Source organism: Castanea sativa, chromosome 12 (assembly GCF_040712315.1).
Source record: "Castanea sativa cultivar Marrone di Chiusa Pesio chromosome 12, ASM4071231v1".
NCBI lineage: Eukaryota > Viridiplantae > Streptophyta > Magnoliopsida > Fagales > Fagaceae > Castanea > Castanea sativa.
Window position 1 is genome coordinate 29,358,075 of NC_134024.1, and position 20,985 is coordinate 29,379,059.

Here is a 20,985-nt window from a genome sequence, read left to right on the forward strand (position 1 = left end):
AGCCTTGTTTAAATTTATGAAGTCCACACATACTATCCACTTCCCATTCTTCTACTTCACTACCACTGTATTAGCCAACCACTAAGGATAAAAAACTTCTTTGATAACTTCGGCTTGTTTGAGCTTGATCACCTCTTCTTTAACTGCCTCGGAATGCTCTTTGGATAAATGCCAAGGTGGTTGTTTCCACGGTACTACAGCCGGATTGACATTTAGATGATGGCAAATGAAGCTTGGATCTACTCTAAGAGCCTCATAAGAGTTCCATGCAAACACATCAATATTTTCTTTCAAGAACATCATCAACTCTTCCCTCTCCTGAGGGGCAATTGAGATCTGACCTGAAAATACTTCTCCTTATCACTATCTATTATAATTTTTTTCCAATCCCTCACACTCTGTCTCCTCTGCCGCAATGCCAACTGACGCTGGCTCTTTTGATTGCTACAAACTTTGCTTGGTTGATGCTGAAGACTCTACTTCGGTGTGATGCCTGATGGCGGTCACCATGCACTGCCTGTCCATAGGCTAGCTACCCCTCAGCTCTTCCACCTGGCCAACAGACAGATATTTTATCTTCAAATGCAGGGTGTAGGAGATAGCTCCCATGGCGTGAAGCCAGGCTCTCGCCATGTTGGCTGTGTAGAGGGAGAAAGCATCCACCACTATGAAGTTGACATCTACCATCTCCGCCCCAGTCTGCATTGGTAGCGTGATCAAACCCATTGGTATAACAACCTTCCCATCGAATCCTATTAAGGGTGAATCATAACTAGTTAAATCCCCCAATTTCAGCCCCAAACCTTTATACAAATCTGGGTACATAATTTCCACCCCACTATCTTGATCAACCATAACTCATTTCATGTCATAACCACCAATGCATCATCATGTAGTTGTAGAGTACCAACCTTGTTATCGTTAGAGAAACTCAGCGTTGGTCAGCCCTCGGTTCTGCTCCTTTTGGACTCTTAAGTAGTGTTCCTCTACATTGAGAACTGACCCTTCGCAGTGTGGCGAGAAAAACATTGATTGTACCCAGAGATGGTTTCGAAGAAGTATCCCTCTGTGATCCTGATCCTACATGGCCTCCTTGTCCAATGGGATGGTATATGAATTGCTTTAGCTTACCTCTTCTCACCAGCTGCTCCAAGTGACCCCACAGAGTTCTACAATCCTCGGTAGTATGTCCTCGCTCCAGATGAAATTGACAATGAAGATTTTCGTTACGCCTCGTGGGATCCCCTCCCATCTTATTTGGCCACTGGAAGTAAGGTTCATTCTTGATTTTCTCCAGGATCTGATGCACTGGTTCTCAAAACAACAAATTAACTGATTGTGGTGCCGCAGCAAGCCCAGACTGCCTTGAAAAATCTCGTCAAGGATGATTATTGTTGAACTAGTCCGACCTGAAGTCCCTTCTATCCTGAGAGATCACCTTTCCCTTGCCTTAACCCAATTGTTGATCTTTCTTGACCTGCTTATATTTGTCAATGCGATCCATAAGCTGGCGTACACTATCAACTGGCTTCCCAATTAATGATTTTCTCAAACCATGCTCGAAAAGCAGGCCGATTTTGAAAGTTCTTATTGCCACATTATCAAAATCTTTACCTATATCATTGACCATTTCCCAGTATCTTTCTGAATATGTTTTCAAAGTTTCTCCTTCTCGCATAGTCATAGACAACAAGGAGTCCAAGGGCCGAGGAACCTTGCTACACGTAATAAAATGGGATCCAAATGCTCGAGTGAGTCCCTTAAAAGAATCAATAGAACTCTCCCCCAGGCCATTAAACCACCTCATTGCCACAGGTCCCAAACTAGATAGGAACATCTTGCACATCAAAGCTTCATTCTTGGAGTGTACGGCCATCCTTTGGTTGAAATGGCTCACGTGCTCTACAAGGTCTGTTCGTCCATTATACATGGTGAACGTTGGTTGAGTGAACTGCCAAGGAAGCTTACCCTCTTCAACATTGCACGTGAAAGGTGATTTAGCAATTTGGTTCAACACCCTGTTCATAGCGTTATTCCCCAAGCCTTTGCAAGAAAAACTTTTCCTTCTAGGGCCATGCTGACTCTCCCTCTCACACGAAAATGACTCACTAGGGGAAGTCCTCGATCTGGGCTGGTAGTTGCTGTCTCTTTCATCACCAGAAGAGGGGTTAGAAGTGGAGGGGGTTCGTTTTTGTTGTTCATGGCGTAGCTTCCTTTTCAAGTGATTAATCTCTAGCTGCATGGCTCTAGCACGCTCCGCATAAGAGGCACGGCTCCCACTCAATGATTGACTTCTGCTAGTATAGGCAGTATGTACACTCCCCTCCCGGTCTCTGCCTCGCTTAAGATTGAGGGACCGCTCCTGATGTTGAGATTCCATAGACTCAGCTTGGTGAGGACCTAAACCTACCATTGTTGAATGTTAGGCTCAATCAAGCAACAAGATTTCCCACAGATGGCGCCAATTGTAAGGACACAACTTGCACCTAAGCCCAATAGTAGAAAAGGTATAGGCCCAAAGAACTTAATACAATAAATTTATAGAGAGTGGGTCCTAAATATAGTTGTTTATGGGCTTCATTCACAAAGGTAATGGCTTTAGATCACAAAACAATATTGTGGGACAAGTTTATATGATGAAAAACTGTCCTCAGACTCAAGCCGAGGAGCTAGTTCTTATCCTTCTTTCTTCTTAAACGAAGATTACAAAAATACCCATTCATCAATGCTTTCCTTCTTTTTCTCCAATCCCTCTCTTTGAATGTCTCTCTTTCCTTTTATATCACCCTTCTTCCGTTCTACATCCTCCACGTATGGATCAAATTACTGGTTTTGGATATTTGTCTCATCAACCCTTCCCTGAAGTCTTTGGAAATAACCATAAGGCTGAACTTCGATGCTCAGACATCACGTCCCTATTAATGCGACTAGAGGTTTAGCTATAAAGCATTTAATGCGGTGGTAACAGCTTTATCTTGAATATTTCATAGCTATTCTTCCTATCTTGTACGTCCACCATGGATACCCTTAATTACAGGATCTCCTAGAACATATCTTTTGGACGTGGGGCAACACTTTCCTACCTCGGCTTTATTTAGCCGAGGACGGACTCCTCCTTAAACCAACTTCCAGGATGGCCTTGATCAGCCTTTGCCTCTTGGGTCAATATTCCCCCATCCTCGGACCATTTAATGTCCTCAGATTGGGCCTCTGGCCCAATACATACATAAATATATACTCTTGGACCCATTGACCCTACATAGACCATTAAGATTAATATAATTTGAAATAATGATGTATTTTTGGGTGCATTCAAGCTTATGAAATTTTACTTTTCCTTTTGTTACTTTTTATTTAGTTTTAATTATTGTTAAAGCAACTAAACTTAAACAATAATGTCATATTCCAAATAAATTGTATCATATATACATTTATTTTACATGAATTTTAGTGCATTTATCCCCCCATTAACATACAACAATGAATTCATACTTCGACAAGAGTACAAAGTTTAGTTGAAATTTTTACCCAAAAAAAAAAAAATTTGTTGAAAGGAAAAGGTAAATGAAAAGTACTTCATTTTCTATCAAAGAAAATACTTATGACACGATTTTAAAGCACTGTAACCTACTTAGGTTCATACTTACTTTTGACTCTTAAAGTTTGAGACTCATTATATTTTAGTCACTTTCGTTTTAAAATTTCATTTTAGCTCTTTATGTTTAATTCAATTTTCATATTTGCCCTCTAGGTTTATAAATTTTCATTCAAAATGAAAATTTACGTAAATGACCAAAATGGAAACAACTTGAAACTTTAACGACAAAAAATGTACTTAAACATGAAAGGCCGAAATCATTAGAGATTAGTTTACAAGAGAAATACTAAGCATGGTTGTGCTATTTGTTATTTTCAGCAACTATGGGTGATACTTATTGGGTTTATCTTTGCGCTCATAATTCAAATGCTAGCTGCAAATCTTGGTGTAAGCACCGGTAAAATGCACAGCAAACAGGTTCTAGACGAAAGTGGCCAATTGATAAAAGTTATTATCGTTTCTTGCCGCAATTTATTTTCCACTGGTAACTAATCAAGCTAAGAATTTGTTTGCATATCTCCACAGGCAAACACCTTTCAGAATTATGTAAGGCTGAATACCCAAAATTTGTGAAGTATTGCTTATGGTTGCTAGCCGAGTTTGCTGTCATATCCGCTGATATACCTGAAGGTAAAACAATAAAATCGTCTTTTCGACAACAACAACAAAAAAAAAAAAAAAAAAAAAAATGATATCCTTACATAGTTACATTCATACATGTACTAGTCTTATCATTCTAAAAGTTTCCTCTCATCCAAGTCTCCTTGTTCATATTTAAACAAGTAACAAGACAATATAGAACGTGTTATAAATAAACTTTTCAATTTGTCAATATGTGGCAGTGATTAGGACAGCGTTTGCATTGAAGATACTATTTCACATCTCAATTTGGACTGGAGTTCTCATCACTGGTTTAAACATTCTCTTACTTCTTGGCCTACAAAAATATGGGATAATAATTCATTAATTATTTAAACTTTTCATGGCATGATTTAAGAATATTTATATATATATATATAATAGTAATTATACTCTAACATAATCTAAGTGTATATGTGTATGAAATTCTTTTCTAAAAATTTGAACCTCGATATTTGCCCCTCACACTCTATAAACACTTATACTTATAGAATAACTATCACACCAAAGATTTGGTGCAGTATAATTTAAGAATCTTTTGTGCTTCACACCCTTCATTACTTATCAATGAAACTTGGATGCAATTTTTATGCTCCACCATATGTCCACGTACTTTGTGTAATATTTTTATCCCAACTGTCAATTATATATCTACGCATGTTTTTGTCTAGCCGTTATATATTTTTTATTTTGGAATAATTATTATTCAATTTTTATAAATTGAGTATAATATTTATCCTCAACTCTGTGCGTACGCCATCCAGCAAAAAAATAATCATAATAATCTATTTGCGTCACCGACCCAAATAATTTTTTATAAAAAAAAACTACGTAAGCTGTCTGATATATATTTCATAGTTTGTAACTTGCAAGTAATCGGATTCGTATAATAGTTTATTGAGTCTGTCACTGGTTTTTGAATCCATTAATTGCATTCACACTTCACAGTGATATTAATTTTATATCCTAGTGATAGTTTGCTCATTTTAAAATAAACTTAAAAATATTAAGATTGTTCACCAAAATTAAAAAAAAAAAAAAAAAAAAAAAAATCTTAAAATTGAATATGGTATACCTTTTGTGGCTCAAATACATGTCAAAAGACTACGTTAATTGACTCGTAAGAAACTCGAACACCCTCATTTACCAAGTAATGACTCATGATAACTGATATTCTTAATGTATATATTAATAAATTATTTTAATAAAATTTTAATATTATTTTTATAAAAAATATTTTTTTTCACAAAATTTTTCTTAAAATACTTCTTAAACCAATTATATATGTATTGAGGTGACTGTTTATTTGAAATTGACAATTTCGTTTCACTTTATTACTTTTTTTTTTTTTTTTTTTTTTTGAGAATCCACTTTATTACTTTGATCGCCTCTCGTTGTGTGTGGATTGCATCATTGTTTATGTAGGTACTAGGTAGTAGGTATCTCTCATAAAAAAAATAAAAAGAACCTGGTACTAGGTAGTAGTTTATTATTTCATTAGTATTTTCTATTTTTCTTATTGTGTGGATGATGCCCTGTGTCTTATTAATTTGCTGCCTCTCGATTCTTGCTGTCACAAACTCAAAGTCAAAACAAAGTAACCACCGGACCCATTGTTCCAGATGGCACCTCCCCATGCACTATGTGCACGGGGGGTATGGGTGGGTGAGACTCGGTTCAAGTCCCCAAGGTTGGGGTGGGTCTACCTGTGAAGAATAAAACAGATCCTTAACCCAAAAAATAATAAGTATAAATTGTACACTAAAAGTTAGATCGGGTATTTTTTATTCAAGAAAAAGCATCGTAATAAATAAATTTTGTAATAAATTATGTTCTACTTTTTGTTTGAAAAGACAATATTGTTTTACTTTATTATTTTTTTTCTGGAGCAATACTGTATATACAAAAAAATTTGATAATATTTTTTGCATTGTTTGAGTTGGCAAGTTTGTATATATATATATATATATATATGACATGTTTAATTGTTTGTTTGAAAGAGAAATATTATATCCACAACAATTTTATAATATTTTAACAATAAATTATAAGTAATAAGTTGTTACAACTATTACTGTAAATAAAAAAGTAATTTCAGTTGTGAGTTCAAATTAGAATCATTAATAACTTATCATTTAAAATTTAGAGAAATGTTATATCCACAATATTTTCACAATAGTTTTAAAACAGATACTATATATGTGATCGGTTGTTGTTGACTGTTATTGATGGGCAAAAAAATAATTTCAATTGTTGATTGAAATTAAAACTAATAACAACTTGTCAATTAAGATTTGTTTTGAAAATATTGTGAAAATGTTGCTCAAATAGCAGTTCTTTAAAATTTATTGTAAGATTGTTATTAAAATATTTTGAATATAACAGTCCTCTTGTTTGAAAAGACAATTAAGTTTGACTTTATTAATTTTTTGGTAAGTCCAGTGTCACACATTTTTCCACAACTTTGTCATAGGACTACTCCTGACTCCTGAGTAGTGAAATCATGGACCCACATAAACCCATTATTTTATTTCCACCACTCACAAGTTCCACATAGCAAAGTCATGACAAAGTTTGTGAAAAGGTTTGCGGTACTAGATGATGTGGTCCCCACATTTGACTCAAAAATTAAGAAATAAAACTCTCTTTAAAAATAAATAATTCATGACACATGACACAAAATTGGACTTCAATTATAGAATCTAATTAAATTTTTTCTAAGTTTTACCTATATATATATATACATAGAGAGAGAGAGAGAGAGAGAGAGAGAGAGAGAGAGAGAGAGATGCTTATATCACCATGACTTCAAGCAGTTGAATTTTTTTTTCCTTATCTTCTTCTTGTTATTATTATCTTTTTGGTTAAAATAAAAATTACACTGTTTAATTTTATTTTAAATTTATTTCAATCATTTATCTTTACTATCTAATTTTAATGGAATTTGACAAAAAACCTGAATTGAATAAATTTGAAATTTAGAGGACTCAATTGAAAGAAAGTAAAGTTAGATGACTAAAATGAATTTCAATCAAACTTAGAGGGTTCAGTTTGCATTTTAGCCTTTTTTAATAAGGAGGAGTTGAAATAGTGTGTTGTACAATAATTACCTCATGCATCAGATATATACATAATCTCTCATACAACATATGAGTCCTACAAATATGTGGAGCTCCCACACTATTAGAGAAAGTATGCATATATCTTATACACAAGATACCTACATACATGGTAAGAGAGGCAAATAAACATCTTTTGTAGTATTCTTCTTTCTACTCTACTTATCTTGGATAGGGGGGTGGGGGGGAATCAAACAAATGGTAAATTGGACTTTTGTGAAGTACAAAGTGTTACACTAAAGGGCATGGTCTCAACATGAGCTATTTCTTGAAGTTCAAATAGTTGAATATGCAAACTATATATAGTAAAATTATAGTATCTTTAGCATTACTCTTAGTTTTATTGTTAAAAAAATTTGGGTGGCTAGGTTAGGAAGCTGGAGTTGGTTTTATTAGTGATGATATTGGTAATAGTTGTATGTTTCTTTGGAGAAATGGGTTACATAAAGCCTCCTGCAGGTGATGTGATAAAGGGACTATTTGTACCTAAGCTCAGTGGTCAAGGAGCCGTCGGAAATGCCATAGCCCTTTTGGGTGCCCTTATCATGCCGTATGTGATAAACTACTTCATTACATATCCTGCTCATTGCTTCATGGACACAGTGCTCTAGTGCACCGGAGCCAATACAATACGAACACGTGTTTGATTTTTGCCACGTGTCAACATTGTGTAGGCTCTAGTGCTCTAGAGGTAAGCCTTACCCTTATTTCATAGCTATTTCTTTTCTTCTTTCTAATTGTTTGTGTTATATACCATATTATTCATTTTATTTATTTCTGATCAATAGGCACAATCTCTTTCTTCACTCAGCTCTTGTGCTATCCAGAAAAGTACTAGGTTCTGTCCGTGGCATCAGTGTAAGAAACTTATGCTTTCATGCATACTCCCAGCCATTAAGACTTAATGAAAATGTTAAACTATGCACTTTTACTACCAAAAAAGTTTACAAATTAATGAATGTGATCGATGCCACATTAACAATATAACAATTACATTTTTTAAATGCTTTTTTATTGAGTGTTTAAAATTTGACACAACAATTTGTAAAACCCCAATATCCCTATTATCACCAGAGGCAAAGCCAAGGGGCAAGAGGGAACAATTTGCCCCCTTGATTCCTCAAAAAAAAATTTAGTTGTACTTGTATTACAAGAAAGCTTTGGTTGACTATGGAAAAACAAAATAACACCTCCTATAAAACCAAAAACTATACTGCATAACTTATAAATATTTATAAAAAAAAAAAAATTGACACGTAGTAAAAAGAATAATGTTTATATTCCTAACATTTTCACTATAAATCCTATGTGACAAGTTATTATCGATAAGTAAAAAAGTGATATTAGTGATAACCCAAATTATGACCAGTAACAATGATATTAGATGTTTAAATTTTAAGTGTTCAAATTAATCTCTTAGTTTGATTGTTAGAAACTATTAATTGATTTTCTTTACTTTAATGATGTCAAATATATACTTCTACACTTTACATTTATATTAGACTTTGTATGATAATTACATCAGTTTACCATTGTTTGGATTATTTTTACTTCTAATTTTTCCCTCCTGAACTAAAATCCAGGTTTTGCCACTGATTATCACTCTTAAGAAAAAGAGAAAAATAAAAATAATACAAATGTGTTACAATAATAACATTATTTGGATACCGTATTTATTATAATTGGAGGGAGTGAATAGTACTACTCATAAACCATATAATCATTTATTATAAAACTATTATTTATTTAATTGCAGTGGAGACATAGATGATGACTTTATTTTCCAAAATCGTTGATCTATTTTGCTAATTTGTCAAATGCTTGTGTCTGCGTCATTGTGTGATACTATAGGATGCATGTCGATATTACTTGATGGAGAGTGGATTTACATTGGTTGTTGCATTTTTAATCAATATTGCAATTATCTCCGCATCGGGCACCCTTTGCTCAGCAAACAATATCTCAGATGAGACTGCAAATCAATGCAATAATCTTACCCTCGACTCGGCCCCTTTCCTTCTAAAGGTTCAAATTTTTATATGGAGTTATTAAAAATAATGATTAAATGATAAAATTTATCTTTTTTTTTTTTATAATTGTTTTATGTGTGTAGAATGTGTTGGGTCGGTCAAGCTCAACCATATATGTCATTGCTTTACTAGCCTCTGGGCAAAGCTCCACCATCACAAACATTTATTCAGGCCAATTCATCATGCAGGTCTTGGGGAAAAAAAAGAAAAAAACATATAACACAAAAAAATATATACTGATATACATACATAATGTGAAACTACCCTGATTAATTGGATTGAATTTTAATTAATTTAAGGATGGTGTGGCATTTTTAGGGTTTCTTGGACCTTAAGATGGAAAAATGGATTAGAAACCTGATGACAAGGTGCATTGCCATTACACCTAGTCTTATTGTTTCCATTGTTGGAGGATCTAAAGGTGCAGCCCAACTTATCATCATCTCATCGGTTTGTAACTTGGGAACTATGTCTTTTTAATGTTGATACCTATATTCAAATACAGGATAAAATTAAATTTAATGGGTTTTGCAGATGGTGCTTTCATTTGAGCTTCCATTTGCTCCAATCCCTCTCCTTAAATTCAGTGGCAGTACCTCCAAGATGGGACCACACAAGAATTCAATCTATGTAAGTTATTTTTGTACTCGTGTTCTTTTCAACGAGGTTAGCCTGTATGGTAGGTCTTGACTAAGATGATAGGTTGATTTTATAAAGCCCATAAAGCAATTCATACTTATAAAATTTAGATTAATTTTTTAGATATTATATCTTCAATTAATCAATTAAATTCAATTATGTGACTACATTTCTTAATATAGTATAAACAATATTATTTTTTTAACAAAAATTAAATTTAACTATATAACTTATTGATAAATGCAATTACACAATTGAATTTAACTAAACATCGGACAATTATGCTTGTAGATTATGGTGATCTCGTGGATCCTAGGCGTGGCATTGACTGGCTTTAACATGTACTACCTGATTACAGCCTTTGTGGGTTGGCTAATTCACAACAAATTACCCAAGATTGCAAATGTGTTTGTTGGGATCATAGTGTTTTCCCTAATGCTCGTTTACGTCTTAGCAATCTTGTACCTTACCTTTCGAAAAGACACTGCTGTAACATTTATTGAGCCCATAACGCTTGACCACCCAGTAGTCCAAAACAACATGGAACATGGGCTAAGCAATTCTTGTGAGGTGGTCGAGGCTGATCGCATTCCTTACAGAGAGGATTTGGCTGAGATCCAACTACCAGAGTAAGGGGTTTCTTCTAGATCAAATACAACAAGAGCCAATCACGGCTTCTACAACAAGAGCCAAGGAGTTTCATTTGTGGGAGTAAGCTCCCCAGTTAGCTGTGACATGAACTTACTTTGAATTCATCTAAGGATCTCTTCCTATGGAACTCACGTGTAATTGAACCAACCACGGCATTTTCCACGGTTCAATTGCAAATTTATGTTAAACTTTTGATAATAGCTATTTAGTGTCATTATAAATAATTGATAAACTTAAGGGTATTCTGACCACCAATCCGAGGTCCTCAGATTTGGGAATTATTGGCTGAACCAACCCCACAAATCCCTTGGCATGTAAAATATCATGAGAATGAATAAAATAAGATTGGACATGATTCAACAATGGATGGATGTCCATAAAGAATAATGCTCAAAGTTTTATTTACTTCAACTTATTTTTTTATGGTACAGGTATAAGTGTATTACGTTTAAGGCTCCTTTGAATATAGGAGAATAAGAAGAGAAATGGGAGAGATATATTTCGGCGATTTTATTGCTATAAATCAAACGATTTGTTTTCACGAAGTCAACATAATTAATTAGGAAATATTTTATTTGATAGTTGGTGAAATCCCAATTCTGATCTTAATATTCTTCGTATCCCAATACTCTCCTCAAGTTGGAGCATGAATATTAAACTTGTCACTGAGGTGATGAAATTGATCTTTGCCAAGAGATTAAGTGAATAAGTCAGCAATTCGATGAGCAAAAGCAATATGAGAATTTCATATTAGTCTGGCTTGAATCTTTTCACAAATAAGGTGGTAAGTTCAACATGTTTGGTGTGCTAGTGGAAGATGAGATTAGTAGCAATAAGGAGTACTACTTTGTTGTCATAGCGTAACATCAAAGATGTTCATTGAAGTTGATGCCAAGGTCCCTAGGAAGCTATTGAAAGCAAAATGAGTTCACATGTGGGGGAGGTTGTGGCACGATATTTGGCTTTGACATAGGAGTGAAAGACAATGGTTTGCTTCTTGATCTTCCAAGACTATAAAAATCCAGTCTTCGGTGACAAATTGACATGTAGTGGGACAAGTACCCCAAGCAAAATCATAATAGGACATAAGATGGGTGGATCCGTGGACGCCACAATGGGTTGAACCTAATTGAAGCGTTAAGACTTGAACCAAATTAGAAATTGGGGGGTTTTAATCCTTTATTTATCCCCTTTGGGTTTTTTTTTTTTGGTAGTAATAGCGTTCTTAGGAAGGAACAAAATCCAATGTTATGGTTCTAAGAAATAATTAAGCAAGCTAAAGAAAGAGAAGAAATAAATTAAACTCACAGAGAAAGAGAATGTGTGAAACTATGAGAGAGATGATATTTTGCAATGACTCGGATAAACTTCAAAAGACGACATTGAGAATTGTGAGTTGTGTGACTCGTGCGATGATGGTGCGTGTTGAGGATCTCCGGATTAAAGAAGTGGCCAAGTGAACAACTAAAGGGAGTAGAGGGTTCAAGATTTTGATGTCAAAATTTGAATGAGGGGAGTTTATGTATTAAGCTCATGACGGTATGAAAAGTGAGGTTGAAAAGAAATTATATTGTTCTCATGATAGATTACGTTACTTATCCATCATTCCACTAAAAGACTCTCACATGTTTAAAATTGTTGACTAAGTTTCTGTTTAAAAAAAAATTTTGACTCAATAATTTTAAACAGGTGGGAGTCTTTTAGTAAAATAGTGAACATCATCACTTGTCCACAATGAGAACCTCATAACTTCTAGAAGTTTACGGTGAAAGGGAGAAATCATGATAGTGATGTAAGGGGAAATACAAGAAAGAATATTATACAATAGGTTTATGCATCTAACTTCTCACAGTTCATAGGCCCCACACACCTGTGGAACCCATATTTTGTAAGAGACTATATGCATACACCATGATATATCTTTTTATAATAGAGGACAAGATGGCAAGTAAGCCAATAATTATCTCACAATATATGAGTTCTACAGCTATGCAGCCCATATTGTGAGACAAATTATTCATATTCCGTATGTGAAAAATGCACAAGATATCTTCTCGAAGTGAGAACTATCTTGATGAGAGAGTTGGAAGTAATTTGAAGAATGAGAAATTTGGGATTGATTAATTGTTGTCTTATAAATTGGAGGCCACATTTGCATTACTAGTATGTAATTCGTGCTTACGCATGGGTATGATGATTTGTAATGGTGCTATTAATATTAGTTTGAGTTAATAAACATATAGGACATAATTCGATCAGGACATTTGGAGGTATTAAAATAGTTTTTCTTTACAATTTTCATAATATTGGTTACGCCAAGTTTCTCATTACATTACTATTATACGTATATGATTTTGAAAATCACTATTGGATACTATACATATATAATATCAATTCACAATTAATTACAGTTTGTTACATTCAATATCTTCGCATACAAAATATCTAAATAGAAACAGTATAAAAAGATATGCTCATTAGTTCAAACAAAAAATAACAGCAAAGATCTAAACAATTTAATTTGTACAAATAAAAGAAAATTTGAATTTTGATTCTAATTGAATTTTCTATAAACTTTGATTTTAAAAAGCAATATATATATATATATATATATATATATAAAGTCTCATAAACATAAAATTATTCAAACCCTCTCTTCCTCTAATTTTAAATAAAGTTATATTTTTTTTGGTTTATTTATATTAGACTCCACGTTTTCTACAATAAATTAACTCATTTGACACAAAAATTTAGATTAGATGGGACATGTGACGCAAAATTAAACCCTAATTGAAATCTAATTTTTACACTGAATTAACTCATATGACATAAAAATTTAAAAATTTAGATTAGATAGGACACATGGCATAAAATTAGGCTCTAATTGAATTTCAATTTGAAATTTAATTGAATTTTCTCTTAACTTTACCTAATAATATATATATATATATATATATATATATATATATATATATATATATATATATATAAACAGCACAACATCGATCCTTGCCATGTGATTTAAAATATATTGTAAATAAAGTGAGATTATTATTTTGCACCTTTATTATGAATGTAGAACTATTAGTGATGTCAATTTAGTCACTAAAATTTTATAATAATTCAATGCTACTTTTGTCCCTGTTAGTGCCAAAAGTAATTACTAAAATCAAACAAATCATACCTCTTCCGAACTCCATGATTCCATAATCGTAAATATAAAAATTAGTCATATATCAAATAACTTGATTCATTAAACAAATTCACCAACAAACTGATATAAAAGAGAGAGTTTCCAAGAGGGTGACCAAGAATTTCTGAAGAAACTTGTATAAATCTATCACGTCATGCAGAGCAACATGTATAGAAGTTCAAGATTCAACAAGGAGTCAACACTGATTGCTATGCCCACAAATAATATTAGTGTTTCCAATTAACCAAGTTGAGGAAAACATGAAGAATACATAATGGGATTAGAAGCACAATGGACTTATTTGGCATGATACGAAAGGCACAACTCACAATAGTCAAGTGGCATCCAAATGCTCCATAAATACAAATCAACATAGCCTAGTCCAATTACACGGGGTCGGCCAAATCCTTAACAAGTATCCACGTATTTCTGAACAATATAGATCAATTACAAATTCAGTCAACTAACTTTTAGCTGTTCACAGTGTCAATATCAAGCTACCAGTGACAGCCATACAAAACTATATTTTGTAACTTGTGCAAGTTTGAAACTGAAGTAATTCATATTGCAAGGGGAGAACATATGGCTACTACGAGTTCAATGATACATCTCATAGCATAACTAAGTTTAGTAAAAGAAGCTAAAGAATAGAATATGGACAAAAATCTAACCTGCACTGCATTTGTTCCCAATATATATTTGTTAATTTTGGCAGCAAATTTTGTATGAGCATTGTTGAGGTATTGACATCATTTCAAATCTTGAGTTTAGTAAATATCATATGTATATTTCTAGGTTAGTTCTTGATGCCCACAACCTTCAAAGAATGTCCCACAGCAATCAAAAGGATTTGTTTTGGGCATCAAATCCAAAATCCTCAACAACAACAACAACAAAAAACTTGAAAAATATTCACATAAAGTTTAGAAAAAAAAAAAAAAAACAAAACAAAACAAAATTTCTCAACACTATTTTCTTTTAAGATTATAATATCTTTTTGATGCTATTCTATATGTATTTTAATTTATTACGAGTGCTTGTTAATTTGAATCGTGTCTTGCATGATTACTACAATTAGTGAGTTATTATTAGTGTCATGTAATGTGAAAGCTCGGATTTGTGTTAAAAACACAAAAGCTGTTTAGACCCTAAAATTAAAAAAATTACGGCTCGGTTAATTTTACTCTAACTTAAACTAAATGCTAAATAGAGTAAATGCGAGCGAACAAACAATACAACTACTCTAAGCCATATTCAACAAAACACAGCAGTAAAATGAAATCTAAAAGAGTATGGAAGAGAGATGCAAACACAAGATAACACGCCGATGAGTTATCGAAGAGGAAACCAAAGAACTCGACGAAAAACCTCTCTGCCGCCCTCCAAGCAATAAATCGATTCACTAGACAATAAGTTGGGATACACGAATAGCAAAAGACCCTCCAAGCCTAGTCTACCCAGTGCACATAAGCCCTCCAAGATCCTACTCCAACAAGGCTTCTCGGAACCGTGTCTTGTCTAACTTTCTGAATCTCACAATGCACCCGATTGCATCTGCCAAAGCTTGGCTTCTTCCAATGCTTCTCAGCAGCACCAAAACCTCACTGGACACTTAGTATGGGTGTGGTAAGTGTTTGGGCTATCAACCTCTCAAGGATTTGGAAATAGAAAGGTAGGAATAAAGGAAAACCACAATGGATGGTGTAGAGAATTGTGGGTATGACAATCTCACACTCTCAAGAGTTTGAGGCTAAGGTTTTTTCTCTAAAAAGCTCTCTACTCAATATTTGGGTAATGATGGTATATATAGTGTGTATGAGGATGTGGTGGAGTAGATAAGACAAAATAGTAGAACAGACTGTTTCGCAAGTATCTCACGGGAAGGCCTTACTCACGAAACATCGCGAAAATCAGCTGTCACCATCTGTCATGACTCTTCGCATTCCAGTCATATGTTGGGCACATGCATCACTTCATGGGATGGCTAGTCGCGAGCTACCTGCGAAAACTCCTTTTTTCTTCAAAAGATGCCTTGAGTCTTCACACCCTCTCTCTCACACACAACCCTTACAAATAAATCCCACATAAAATACATGATACAAAAGATTGAACAAAGCTACAATCAAATTTGGCACGAAATTAAAACCAACACATAATAGTTGTGAATTACAACTTTACAATCTCCTATTTTGGCTATTCCGTGACAAAACACCCTATAACAGACTCTAGACTTAAACGTGAGTTTAAGAACAATGGTAAAACTCACTCACACCTAATCTAGAAACTGTGAAGCACTTGCATGAATACACCTATATCCAGAAACACTCGCACACAAACAAAACTTTCATTAAGCTCATGACAAGTTGAATACAAGGTACGTATAGGAGCAAGTATAATGCGATCAAGGTAAACACCAAGATATAAACAATGAAGCATAACTTGATTATCATACAAGAACAGTCATTACAGAATGACTACAATAATCATTTAACTAGTAAACGATCATCCGAACACACAATGCAATTAACTGCAAAGCAAAAATCAATTGTATGTCCAAAACACTCAACCAATGCAAAATACCAAAGTATTCGCATTAACGATACAAGATCCAATAAGGGAACAAGAGTGTAGTACTCAAGATAGACTATAAGTACAAAAAAAGCTACAAAGCAATGGGATAAACACAAAGTACTGAATATTAAATTGGAATTAAACCAAAGTACTTAAAGCTTTAAAAGAAAGCAATGTAAATAAAAGCGTTCTAGACTATGGAAAAAGCAAGTAAACAACTAAATCACCAAAAATTAACCAATATGTCTATGAAGTGCATGTGCTACACTATACTCCGCTATGCTTCCTCTCAAAATGTGCAACTTCCCCTCAAAATTTTCTCTCCCTTTTTGACCGGAATGGCCAAAGGAGCTAGAATTACTCAGATTCTGAATCAGATCCTTGCGCCACAGCCATATCCTCAATCTGAGATCATAATGCAGTGATTTGACCTTGAATGTAAGCAAATTGATCAGCGGTGTGCTGCACATGAGACTCGAGCATGCCATATATCTGTTCTACCGAAGTAAGAAGTCGATCAAGACGATCGGATCCTCATGGTTGTGCTTGGGAAGATGGTTGTGCAGAACTCTCTGGAGCAGAAGTAAATCTGTCAATCTTATCCTCTGTGTCTCCACCTTCTTCTTCAACAACAGCCCTTGAAATTTGAGAAGTGTCGGTCTTTAATCCTTTAATGTGAGCTATGCTTCAAGTCACTATGTATGCACCAATGGGGTAATCTCTATGCACAATAGTGAGACCGCTCGGAAGTTTGAGCTTTGCCTTTGCAATGAGATCCATAATGAGAGAGGGAAATGGCATGACTATTCTAGAGTTCCGCTTTTCAATGCTGTTGGTCAAAACGTGGAAGATGTGTCCACAAATATCAATCTCTTTGTGAGTGAAGAGATCGTACAAGAAGATTGTCCTTGCAGCGGACAATGTCCACAAGTTGGTGACCGAATACAAATTGTGGATCATCACATAAGCAAGGGCCCTCATTTCCGGACTAAATGGAATTATGTTCATAGACCTCTTGGTTGGTGTACCACCAAGAATTTTTACCATTTCCTCAATGGATTCCAAATGATCACTGTATTGAACGGTAATCAGCTATGAAGGAGGACGAACTTCAAGAAAATCTTGAATTGAATCTCTTGTAATCACAAATTCCTTTTGTCTCACCCAGCAGTTAATATGGTCTCCGTCCACACTAGCATCGGAAAAGAACTCTTTAATGATTTCTGAGTACACATTTCCACTCGGAGTTAATAGCTTCATCCATTTCCTCTCCTTGAACACATCGGGAATGAAAGTTTCTTCAAGGGTATCCAATTGGACAACTCTCTCCATAATTATTGTAGCTTGCTTGTTGTAGTCATTGTAAGCCATATCTGCCTCAACAGATTTGAAGTTGTCAGAATCTGTGCGAGCACGCTTGGAGGATTTCTTGGAAGCAGCATGCTTGGTGGGAGACATCTACATAAGTAGACACAAAACACATAAAGAGAATGCAGAAACACAAAACAGGCCACAAAACTTGATTATATTCAAGTTAGTCCTAAACAAATAAGCACAAATACTTAAAACATAACATAACAGAGTTAAAACTACATGCTTTAAGTGCTAAACCATGTAAACACTAACAAAATGCAAGAATATATCAACTGTGCATGTGAGTGCATGAGTTGATGCAAGGAGTGTGCTTAGTGTGTGCCTAGGTGATGCATGGCATTTCATAGAGGTACAAATTGGGAAAAGTGTGTAAAACACACACCCAATGATCAAAACATGTCAAGCATGTTCAATCAACGGTAAACCCAAACATTGGAACTCATTTGAATTCAAAACAAAACAAAAATGTCATTTGAACATTTTGTCAAACACTTAGCATCCAACACTATTCTACACATGTGGGCAATGCATGAACACATGGAAATATGTCTAAATACATGTTTAGAATGCCACAAGGGGCCAACACAAATACACACAAACCAACTAGGACTCAGCCCAATCAAAAATGTTGAAAAAGTTTTACTTAAAAGTCATGAACCCAACCCTTGGTTCGAAAATCCCCAAAATTTATAACCCTAAGATAATTTCTGAATAATATAAGACAAAAATGATAAGAATGTTTTAGAAAATACCTTGAAGTTGATTTTTCAAAAAACAATCTTGAAAAAGATGGGCTTTTAAGAGAAAATAGGATTTGGGTTGAGAAAGGTTCGATAGAGGCAGTGTGAGGAAAATAGAGAGTGTTTTAAAAACTCAGTCAAATAAGTCCTATAAAACTGAAAACACACGTTTTTCGCAGGTCAGACAGTCGTGAAATTACTTGCGAAAAACACCACTGAAGCATAAACACTTTCACGGGAAGCTTTTAGTCTCAATACAGTCGCAAGACAGTCGCAAAAGTCTCTGTCTAAAATATGTGTTTTCCAGTTTTTGTCTAAAAATATTTTCGCTGGAAGAGATTGGTCACGAAATACTCGCGAGACAATCGCAATATAGTCGTGAGACAGTCACGATACTCTCTGTATGAAAATGAGGTTTCTAGATTTCCCATAAACTCTTTTCTCGGGAAGCTCTTAGTCGCGAGCTTCTCGCGAAAATGCCTCTGAACCAGTTTTTGAAGAACAACACAAAAATGTATTTTGAACAAAAACTTAAAGCATGAAAGTACAAAAACACTTTCAAAAACATATAAAATACTCAAAAATCTTTTTGGGTTTGATCGGTAAGCAATTGAGTATACACATCACATTTGATTATGTACAATCACACAAATGAAATAAACATTCATTGAACAAAGTCTTGTGTGTTGTGTGTGAGTACCAAATGTGGAATGGTCCTTAGTCTAGAGTGAAGGTTCAATGATCAATTCAATCAAGTCATACACAACTAGTACTAAGTCAAGTAGACTATTTCAATTATAGAAATGAACATATATGATCTCCCACAAAAGAATGATTACATAACTTTGAAGCTTTTTATTTGGCTTCTTTACAAATCATAACATTTGATCATTTTTGAAAAAATACATCTCAGTTTGAGATCGATGCCTGAACTTTTTGATATTTAAACTTTGTGAGTGAGCCTTTGGCTTTTTGAGGCACCATATATTTCAATACAAGTCGTTTTCCCTTTATCCTAGTCAAATACTAGTACGTGCGACGGTTTTTACAGCTCAATATCTCTTTTCGAGATTTGACATTTGTTGAGCTCTTTAAGCAAAAACATAAAAACGTCGAAAAAGATATAGGCATAAGTCTATGCATGTATCAAGACCAACAAGACTATTGACTAATCATTCATGACAAGCTTGAAAATCAATTTACAACAATCACACATAGATTTCAAGATTTTTTCCACAAAGATAGATGTGCATACAAAATAAGCTAAGCTCGTAAATGCACTACGCCATTAGTATGAAGGTACTAGGCCAAACTCACATGTGATATACACAACACAAGCAATCAATTTTTGAAGATTTTTCAATTTTTATGAGTTTTTGAATTTTTCAACACACTCAAAAACATAACAGGAAAAGTAAGATTAACAAAAACGAAAACAAAATGCAGCTAGCAAAAGAAACATGCTACGAATTGAAAGCAATGACACAAAAATATGACCTTAAACATGGAAAGAATTAAAGCATGGGCATAGGGAATAATCATACATGGGTACCCTTCTTCACCCACACTTTTTGAGTGATTAGGGTGAGAGTTTTGGATGAAGGTGCACGACCAACATAGCTTTCCAACCTCGGAGTGAACCTAGCAAGGCATAGAGAGATGTTATTCAGCATTTCCATGACATCTCCAATGAGATGTCCTTCATTTTCTCCCTTAGATTTTGTTCCTTTTGGTCTCTTCTTTGAACTTTCTTGGCCACGCATGGAATCAGCTTTCTTAAGTGCATGAAGCTTGAAATAGTTGGGTCTTGTGTGCCCTTAAACACCACAATGATGACACACATGCTTCACTTGAGGCCCCCTCTAATTTTTGGCTAATAACTTCCCTTTATCTTTTGGTTTTACACTAGTGGTTCTCTTCTCAACAACAGGGGTCTCAGTCTCAGGCGTTACTTCTTTAAATTTCTCAATACTCTTGGTTGATACGAACCTCACTTCCTTCTTCGGTTCGCTACTGGAGCTTCCTTCTCCGGTATAACCCAAGCTAGTCTTGTCATGTGAGGTTTTTTGTGAGGACAACACACTGTCAAGTTTCTTGGTGGAGATACGCTCAACCTTGACATTAGCTTGGATTATTTCAAGCTCAAGAAACTTGATCTTAGAGTAAGCTTCAACCAACTCTCCCTTGAGTCCTTCTACTTCACATTTCACCTCTTTAAGTTGCACAAGAATACACTTATGCTCTTCTTCAATCTTCTTCATCTTTCTCACAGCATGGTTCGCAACCTTGGCATATTTTCCACAGTCTTCTAGCAAAGAATCATATGCTTCTTGAAGGTTGCTCTCACCTTCAGTTTGGCATACATCTTCATCTTCCGATTCTTTAACTTCTTCACCCTTGGAATGCTCACCAAGTTCATTTACCAAATTGC

At 34.5% G+C, this 20,985-nt stretch overlaps 2 protein-coding genes across 2 annotated transcripts; one reads left to right on the top strand and one right to left on the bottom strand.

Annotated features, from left to right (window-relative positions):
- Window positions 1–528: 528 nt before the first annotated feature.
- Window positions 529–855, bottom strand: LOC142620497 (uncharacterized). Its single transcript, XM_075793860.1, has one exon. The coding sequence runs from the start codon at window positions 853–855 to the stop codon at window positions 529–531; it is 327 nt and encodes a 108-aa protein (XP_075649975.1).
- A 1,600-nt stretch (window positions 856–2,455) lies between these two features.
- LOC142620498 (metal transporter Nramp7.2-like) lies at window positions 2,456–10,658 on the top strand. Its single transcript, XM_075793861.1, has 11 exons — window positions 2,456–2,467; window positions 3,917–3,995; window positions 4,124–4,228; window positions 4,441–4,551; window positions 7,726–7,906; window positions 8,145–8,214; window positions 9,208–9,381; window positions 9,470–9,574; window positions 9,705–9,836; window positions 9,921–10,016; window positions 10,317–10,658. Exons 1-11 carry the CDS (start codon window positions 2,456–2,458, stop codon window positions 10,656–10,658), a joined length of 1,407 nt encoding a protein of 468 aa, XP_075649976.1.
- Window positions 10,659–20,985: the final 10,327 nt, after the last annotated feature.